Below are 9288 nucleotides of genomic sequence, written 5' to 3'. Positions count from 1 at the left end.
GAAGTAAGACAGTGTCGAATTTAGGTATGTTCCGCTGTAAGCTTATATATATCGCTGACTAAGTTGTGTTCCGACGGATGCTTATCTTACTGTACATTACTCCACTGTATATTACTCCACTTTAAATTTCACATATGTTGAAGATTAGCAGCTTTTCCATTACACAGCAAAACACTAGCTGGATATATTTAGATATAGCAGAGCTTCAGGACTTCATAGTTTCCTAGTTCCTCTTGCCACACGCTTGCGAGGAATTTGTCAGTCTATCGCGACCGAAAAGTAAGACAAAATAATTGCTAGTTTGAGTTTCGCTTGAATTGTAAGCAACGCTTGATGTTTCATCAAGGCTTAATAACTTTACGTCCGTAGATACTGCTCAGTTTTATTCGTGTACAAATCCAGTAAATTCTCTGTTGTCGATGAATGAGAGCGCCCGCCGATGCGTGTTTTGTACAGTCAGTAAACACGACAAATTGTACTTCCGCGGCACTTTCGTGTGAAAGCGTAAATCGACCTCAAACAATAACTCTATTGTTTTTAAATATGTTTAAGATTGATAAATGTTTGAGAACATATTAAAAGCTTAGCTGAAAATATGTGAATAAAGCAGAAATAATCAGCAAAGTTACGATGACGCTTTCTTTAATCAACTTGGAATAACGATTTCGATTTTGTTGATGAGTTATCAAACTCCTTGTCCATTTTCATTTTCGCAGTGTAAAACTTCACTATGCTTATGTTGAAGAAACACACATGATGTTAGTAGCCTTTTTTGCATTCGTGAAATTTGTTGCAGCATCTCAGCACAAAAGATAACGAAAGAAATCTTTGTCAAGATTTGTTGACAATTGAAAACACCGACTCGGACTTGAAAGTGCACGAGCTGCACTATGCAAATGAGCTAATTGTACGCGTCAGACTTTCCTTTCAAAAACTTTTGCAAACTCACCAAACAAGCAGAAACAATAAGAAACCATCAAAGCAGGTTTTGGTTATGATTAACCATTGTCTGAGAAACTCACAAATTAACTCGATTCCGGAGTAGAGAGTTTTCTTGCTATATTCTTAAGCATACGCGTAAGCTTACATGTAAAACTAGCGTGAACAAATCTTATTATTCATTCCCAGCGCGAGATTGAAGTCTTGTTTTCAACCCTGAAAAACCCACCTTTTCCGTTAGCTCAGAGCATAAAACTACATATAAGCGCCCTGGTTCGTATTCCCTGCCTTATTCCCTGCCATCGCTGTGAAAAATACGCAAGAGAATCTCTCAACTTTCACCATTTGATCACGCAACGTGACAACATCCACGCGAGAGCCCCTGACATGTGCGTGAATCCGCGCGGATATATGACGTCAGGATGGCGCAATTTGTTCTAAAAATAGAAAAATTGTCCAATATCATAGATGCGCGCGAATCCCGGGACTTACGGTCTCCATCCCCGATTATGGCTCCTGGTTTAGTACGGCTTGTAGTGTAGAACGGGTTTTAGTGCGCGCCTTCTTACAGGGTGTTTTCTCATGGTCTTTTAACCGCCTCCCTCCAGGATTCACCAAACCAAATTGATAGTTCCCTACAATCACCCGGCCATCTGCGATATCTATTTAATCGCCACCATGTTTGTCGTAGGATATTCATAAGCCACAGGGGCATTGAACACTATTTCAAAACAATCAGCGCGTCCAACGACCCAACTCTAAAACTGGTGCTACAAGTTACATTTTGTACAAGTTGGGTGGGAAGAAACAGAAAGAAGAATAAGTAGACAGCAAATAAATGACACTATAAAAACATAATAAATAAATAGCTAAAAATATATGACACGATGCAACAGCGCAAAACGCTGCTTCGAAAATTTCCAGTAACAAAGCGAAGCTAGATAGGTTGGCAGCTGCTCCTGTTGCCCCATTAGTTTATTTGAACTACTTCAAAGAGTTGTTTTACCAAATTTACATTAAGATCTCAATTCTAAGCACGCAAATTTTTTGTACTTCAGGGGATGTATCCCCAAATACACTGACATGGGCAAAGGCTTCCAAAACAGAATGTTTTTGAGGAAAAACAAAAATAGAATCTTCAAGAAATGAAATTCAAATATATGCTAGATCAACATACATTAAGTAGCTGTTTGCACAATAAATAATTTAAGCAGAGAAGTAACTGATAAGAGAGTTAATCACGCGAATGTCGGCAAACTCGGACACGCAGATGAATAGCGTACACCAATTAACTATTGCGGGTTTCTTTGGTGCGCAAGCCAACAGAGACGCCTGGGTTACAGATTTAGAGGAAAGCGGCAAATACGAAATTGATGGAATATTACTCCAAGTATTATACGGAGAAAAAACAAAAAGAAAGAAAGAAAGAAAGAAAGAAAGAAAAAAACTGCTTGGGAATATATTTTCGTTTATCGCCAATGCTTTCTATTATTCATGTGCTGCTGTACAGGTGCAAACATTGATTAATAAACACCATTTATAAAACAATTCAGCACTGAGTTTTAGAACTTTCACAAGCCATATAGGTACGTATATGGTTTATAAACTACAATTCTCCTTGACAAAAGACTGACTTGGATACTCGAGGATACTGCATCGAATAAACAGAGAACGCATCCTAAAAGCTCGAGCGGTATTAAAATTCTAATGTTGAACATCTTGTCAACCAGATGACTCGTCTTATTGGAAGGTTTGATGGGCGAGAAATTTATGTAGCAAGAGTCAGTTTAAGACTGTCAACCGATTTTTGAGGAAGGGCTAAGAAAATTCGTTTATTATTTTTGCGCCAGTTAACGGCCTCAAGCCAAACAATGATCCCGCCTTTTTTTACATTACTACGTGAGAAAAAGCACATGAAAACTCATTTGCGTGCGTAAGATAAAGAAACTAAAGGACAATGTCGGAAAATGGAATAAATCCGCCTTCGGTAGCACGTAAATAGAGTGTCATTACTACGTGAAAAAAGCAGATGAAAACTCGTTTGCGTGCGTAACATAAAGAAACTAAACGACAATGTCGGAAAATGGAATAATCCTGCCTTCGGTAGCACATAAATAGAGTGTCATTGCTACGTGAAAAAAGCAGATGAAAACTCAGTTGTGTGTGTAAGAGGAAACTAAACAACAATGTCGGAAAACGCGAATACATCGATGAATGGAACACAGCCATCAAGCTGCTACAATCCTACAGCAGAAAAAATCGGAAAAACCTTCGCTTACTGCCTCATTCTTCTTGTTTCGTTGGCTGGGAACACATCCATCGTAATAATTGTCTACAAGACGAAAACCATGAGAAAATCCATCAACTTTTTAGTAGTAAATATGGCCATGTCCGATCTGCTGTATCCGATTTTCGTTATCCCTCGGATTGTAACAGAGTTGTACGTGGACTCCTGGTTGATCAGTGGTGTTCTTGGCCAGGCCATGTGTAAGCTTGTTCACTTCTTCCAAGATATCTCCGCTGTTGTATCTATCGAGAGCCTGGCTCTGATAGCAGTGGATCGATTTGGAGCTGTGGTGTTTCCTCTCCGTTGCCCTTTTATCAGTTCAAAGCTGTGCCCCTTCTTCATTCTCGCCACTTGGATCGTCGCGATGGCTATCCACTCTCCAGATGTCATGGTCTTCAAACTTGTTGAATCTCCGGGAGGACTGGCTTGTGCTACCAAGTGGAATGAAGTCTTTGGAGAGTCCTCATCCATAGCAAATTACTATCTGGCACTGACAGTTATAATATTTTACATCCCTTTGGTGTTGATAGCCATACTTTACGTTATCATCTATTATAAGCTGAAGGCACATACGATTCCAGGCGAGCAGTCAGTGGTCAGCGCTGCCGAGCAACAACGTGTGAAGCGAGAGCGGAACGTGCTAAATATGGCCATTGCTATTGTGTTGGGGTTTGTAGTTTGCTGGGTCCCTTTTAGTATTATTATCATACTATATTACTATGCATGGCCCAAAAGTTTTATTTGTGGTATGTACTATATTTCGTCTATTGCTAAGTTGATGTCTCGCGCAAATTGTGCAGTAAATCCATCCATCTGTTTTATGTTTAGTGGAAATTACCAGCAGGGACTTAAGAAGCTTTTCAGCTTTCGTTCTACAATTCAGCCGGCTCCTAATCAAGTCGGGGTTCAGCCGTTTCGGTCATAAATAGGGTATCGATTTTGGCCATTTTTGCCTAAGTAAGTAGGACCCTTCAGAAATTATGTTTACGGCAACAGTGTACGTGAGGGTCAGGCCATAAATAGGTTATCAAAATTTTGGTCAGGTCATAAATACGGAAGAGAAAATCGCAGATTTTGGTCATAAATAAGGTAAGGGTTTTGTGAAGCGGGCCGCACACCCCCACCCAATTTTTCTGATAGTCCCCCTCCCCCCTCTCGAGAATCTTTTCTGGCAGATGTACCTTTACCTCCCGCTGATATCTTGACATTTCAATTATCTCTCCACGTGATCTGACATTGTCATACTAACAGCATTTTGACATGTATATCAATCGAAACGTCGCCTATTTGACAGTAGTCTTTGTTTCGTCCAGGTTTCTAGAGCAGCATTACAGAACTAGTACCTTTTTTTACATTTTAGCATCGTTTTGGATAATATTTCATTTAATATATAGATTTAGGCCAGCCTAAAAGCGGAGCTCCTCAGTTATTTTTCGGAATGTTGTTACTAATGAAAATAATCCAACATGTATGAGGTAAATTGCGAATGATTTAATAGTTTCAGCCGGAACTAGTATTACATCAGCAGATCGAGGTGTAAGATGGTGTGATTATGAAATATAGAGCCATGATTGCAAGGATTTCTTGGAAGCCACCAAAAATCTTGATCACAGAACAGAACTGTCTTCTGTGCTTTTTGGTGGCATTTCTTGTTCTTTCCTACCTTATTCAGAAAGACAAGGCATTGTTATTAATCATTATATTCTTCCTTAGTTAACATGGGGACTCCCACACAAAAGAAGTTTACACATTTTTTTTGTTTTGGGGACTGATTGAAATGCAGTGGTTACAATATACTCAGTCCCTGAATCTCTACCAAATGAAATCTCACAAAAATGCCAAAACAGTATACATATGTCAAAAGTTGGAAAGTTTTGTTTTCTAACTTGTCCCCAAAGATACATGTAGCCATCTTCACTATTGTATGGAGTCTCCTCCTGCTGGAAGGGTTTGCAATAAGCAAAATCACCCTCGCGTGAATGGTACTTACGATATTTTTTTTTTGCTGATTATGAATACTTGCATAGGCTTCTAATAATAATTTTATTATTCAACTTCAATGCGATTTGTTCTTTTTCTCGACTGGCATTGTGGACTACAAGAGCTGTTATTAATCATTATATTCTTCCTTAGTTAACATGGGGACTCCCACACAAAAGAAGTTTACACATTTTTTTTGTTTTGGGGACTGATTGAAATGCAGTGGTTACAATATACTCAGTCCCTGAATCTCTACCAAATGAAATCTCACAAAAATACCAAAACAGTATACATATGTCAAAAGTTGGAAAGTTTTGTTTTCTAACTTGTCCCCAAAGATACATGTAGCCATCTTCACTATTGTATGGAGTCTCCTCCTGCTGGAAGGGTTTGCAATAAGCAAAATCACCCTCGCGTGAATGGTACTTACGATATTTTTTTTTTGCTGATTATGAATACTTGCATAGGCTTCTAATAATAATTTTATTATTCAACTTCAATGCGATTTGTTCTTTTTCTCGACTGGCATTGTGGACTACAAGAGCTGTTATTAATCATTATATTCTTCCTTAGTTAACATGGGGACTCCCACACAAAAGAAGTTTACACATTTTTTTTGTTTTGGGGACTGATTGAAATGCAGTGGTTACAATATACTCAGTCCCTGAATCTCTACCAAATGAAATCTCACAAAAATACCAAAACAGTATACATATGTCAAAAGTTGGAAAGTTTTGTTTTCTAACTTGTCCCCAAAGATACATGTAGCCATCTTCACTATTGTATGGAGTCTCCTCCTGCTGGAAGGGTTTGCAATAAGCAAAATCACCCTCGCGTGAATGGTACTTACGATATTTTTTTTTTGCTGATTATGAATACTTGCATAGGCTTCTAATAATAATTTTATTATTCAACTTCAATGCGATTTGTTCTTTTTCTCGACTGGCATTGTGGACTACAAGAGCTGTTATTGGGTTCCATTAATTAATTTTGCTATGATTAAATTATACCAAGAATTATCAGTAAGCTAAGAGGAAGTTATATTATGTACATGTATTTTGTCTGCACTACACAACCAAATGCACTCCAAGGTTATCAGGCATAGGTACATTTGTCAGAAGAGCCCAGCATATCCAAGATATGTTTTGATTGACACATCAATTAAGATAATTTACAGCAAAATGGCTAAAAAATACATCAATATCCTACATGCACCAAAGCCAGACATGGGGTTATAAGGCAATCATTTAAACAACAGATTGAAATAATTTATAAATTAGAGAACACTATTTCTACAACAGAATGGAACAAATTAACCTTATCGGACATTGCGAATGGCAAGGCTGTCTGTAGAATGTCACAAATTTCTCAACCCTTTCTTTCTACAAAAATGCTAATCCTGCAACTTTGCTTAAGACCCAGTTCTCCATTTCGTGTTGGCAAAATATCAATTTATGCCATGTCCAATGCAGATTATCACAAAATTGATTTAAAAGCTCAATAAATATCATTTTAAAGCCAAAAAGCCAATTATTTAAACCATAAGTAAATTATCTCTAAGAAAAACTGATTAATTTAAAAGGCACTTAAAGATAATTAGTTAATATGTGTTTCTTACTAATGTAATGCAGTGTATCTGTCACAATGTTGCAGCTATGATATTACTACAAACAGGATGGGTTGCAGAACTGAACCTCCAAGTCAGTTTATTCAATGAACTTGGTGCAGAATCTATAATCCCATCAAGTTGTCTGTAAATACAGAGAAACCAAAAAGAGCATTACAATCATAAGTAATGAATTACTGAACTCTTTTACATGTACTGTATGAACAGTGTATGTTCCATTAATATTGGGGATCTCTCAGAAGCTGCATCCATGATAAATTAATTTGTTCCCAGATGCATTTGTTTATAGAACTTTTCGCAAATTAATATCTCTGTAATAACAGTGATGACTGTGTTCTACAACAATTAGTACACAAGAAAAATACACTCAGTAAGATATTGTTTACAATAAAAATCAATGCCTATAAGCAATCATAAGGACCTTAAATTTATATTTCCTCAGAAATATCTCACCAGGACATGGTTGCTTTGAAAATCTTTGATGTTTTAATACAGGCTCCCCATCTGTAAACTGTTCATATATTGACTGACAGGAACAGGCATGTAATTCCTTTCTCTGGTATACAGTGTACTTCATTGTTAGTTGTTTACTGAGTGTTAGTAGTGAATCAAATGCTAGGGGTTGGTACTCCAACTTTCACTGTGGCAGGCTCTGCCCTGAAATACAAAGCAAACTTACATAACTGTTATGAACTTCGCCACTTGCTTTCAAGAGCAAATGCAATTTGCTTCAAACAAGAAACTGAAACATTGAGGATTACAACAATGTGCACAGTCCCAATCACAGGGTCACCCAGGCTGTTTGGTTGTACATATAACTGCATAACTGTATATGAGTTCAGCTTCCAGAAGAAAATCAGAGTTTGTCAGGATAAATACTGATGTTCTTGCTTACTCAATGAATGAATGTGCAGTTCCAGAAGATATTCACACCCAACACCCATTCATGGCCAGTCTTTAGAAATTCCAAATTAAAGTATCAGGAATCAAGAGCTCTAATAGAGAAAAAACCTCCATGTGGGGTATGAATCTTTTCTTGAAGAAAACAATGTCTGAGAAATCATTAATTACAAAATAATGTTTAAGAAATATCTTACCTTTCAGAGAATTTTTAATCTACACTGTCTGGCCAGTTCATATATTTGACAAGTTGACACTGGGTGTGTTTTTAAATTTGTGCCCTTCAACATCACATTACTATGTAGTAGCACTGGTCAACTAAAAACAGCATAATTTGGTTAATTAATATACACTGTACATTATTAGGTTGAAATATTGGTGTAGATTGTTGCACATCAACAGATACAGAAACTATTTGCACCTGAATCATAACGAGTGAAAAATCGTGCATGAGACATTTACATGTACATGTAACAGCCCTCCAACTCAGAACCATCACAGATATGATATGATATTTTTAAACTCTCTGAAATTTCAGATTATTCAAGATTAACATATGCACATACATCATCTGGGGCAACCCTAAAACACTGAATTTGGAAACCGAAATCCGAAATCCAGAATCTGGAATCCGGAATCCGGAACAAAAAACCAGAATCTGGAATCCAGATATTATGAATGATGATAGAAATAATTCACTTCAGCAATGTCTAATAAATAAATATGAGCAAAAATTATTTTGTTGTTATTTATTTTCTTGGCTTTACTTCAGCCACAGCCTGTAATTGCTAAAAAATTATTGACTAGTTCTGAACAACCCTTAGCTATATTTCTGGCCCAGTTGTTCAAAAGCTGCATAAAGCTATCCATTGGGTACATCACTATCCAGTCAGGGTTACTGATTTTTTGGGTGGATAGAGTTACTCATAGCCTGCGAGCAGGCTCTAGTATCTGTCTCTAGTGTCTGAGCAGGCTAAATAGGTGTCTAGTGTTTTTCTGCATTGGCATGTCACCAAGAGCCTTCATGCGGCTTTGCCACTGACGCCCCCAGCCCAAACACGAAAGCCTGCTCATAGGCTAAGTTACCCATCTTTTGTTCAAGCTGGCCCTGGTGAGAGCCCGGTTCTTGTCTAGATCGAATTGCTCTGAGAAGACTGGTGAGCAGCACATTAACAACAAGCTATTATAGGCTATTGCAGTGAGTTTCTGGCAGTCTTTTAGCATCATTGAACAGCATGTGGTCTGATCTGTCAGCAAGTGAGAAGCAGACAGAAGTAAGTGTGCAACATTTCTACAAATTGTTTTAATATGATGGCCGCCAAGAATATGAAATGCTGATTTGTCACAGTATCAGTGTGGAAATTGTGTTAATCTGGAATTGGTCTCGTATCTGCTGGAAAAATCAAATTTCATATTTAGACCAGACGGGTTAGCCCTTGGACTTCGAAATTGGGGGGCGTGACCGTCAATGTACAGGGGACTGCCACTGATGGATATCCTGTTCTCTATGACATTTTCTATCTTGCTCAGTATGTACTGGACATAAAGGATAAAT

General features: G+C 37.7%; 1 protein-coding gene across 1 annotated transcript; it reads left to right on the top strand.

The window, feature by feature from the left end:
* Positions 1-2567: 2567 nt before the first annotated feature.
* LOC110044321 (QRFP-like peptide receptor) lies at positions 2568-4967 on the top strand. The gene has a single exon (XM_020749856.2). It carries the CDS (start codon positions 3126-3128, stop codon positions 4149-4151), a length of 1026 nt encoding a protein of 341 aa, XP_020605515.1. The 5' UTR covers positions 2568-3125; the 3' UTR covers positions 4152-4967.
* The last annotated feature ends 4321 nt before the right edge of the window (positions 4968-9288 follow it).

This window comes from Orbicella faveolata, unplaced genomic scaffold (assembly GCF_042242905.1).
Source record: "Orbicella faveolata isolate gen_17 unplaced genomic scaffold, um_ofav_v1 contig_34, whole genome shotgun sequence".
Lineage (NCBI taxonomy): Eukaryota > Metazoa > Cnidaria > Anthozoa > Scleractinia > Merulinidae > Orbicella > Orbicella faveolata.
This window is presented reverse-complemented; position numbering and strand designations above follow the sequence as displayed.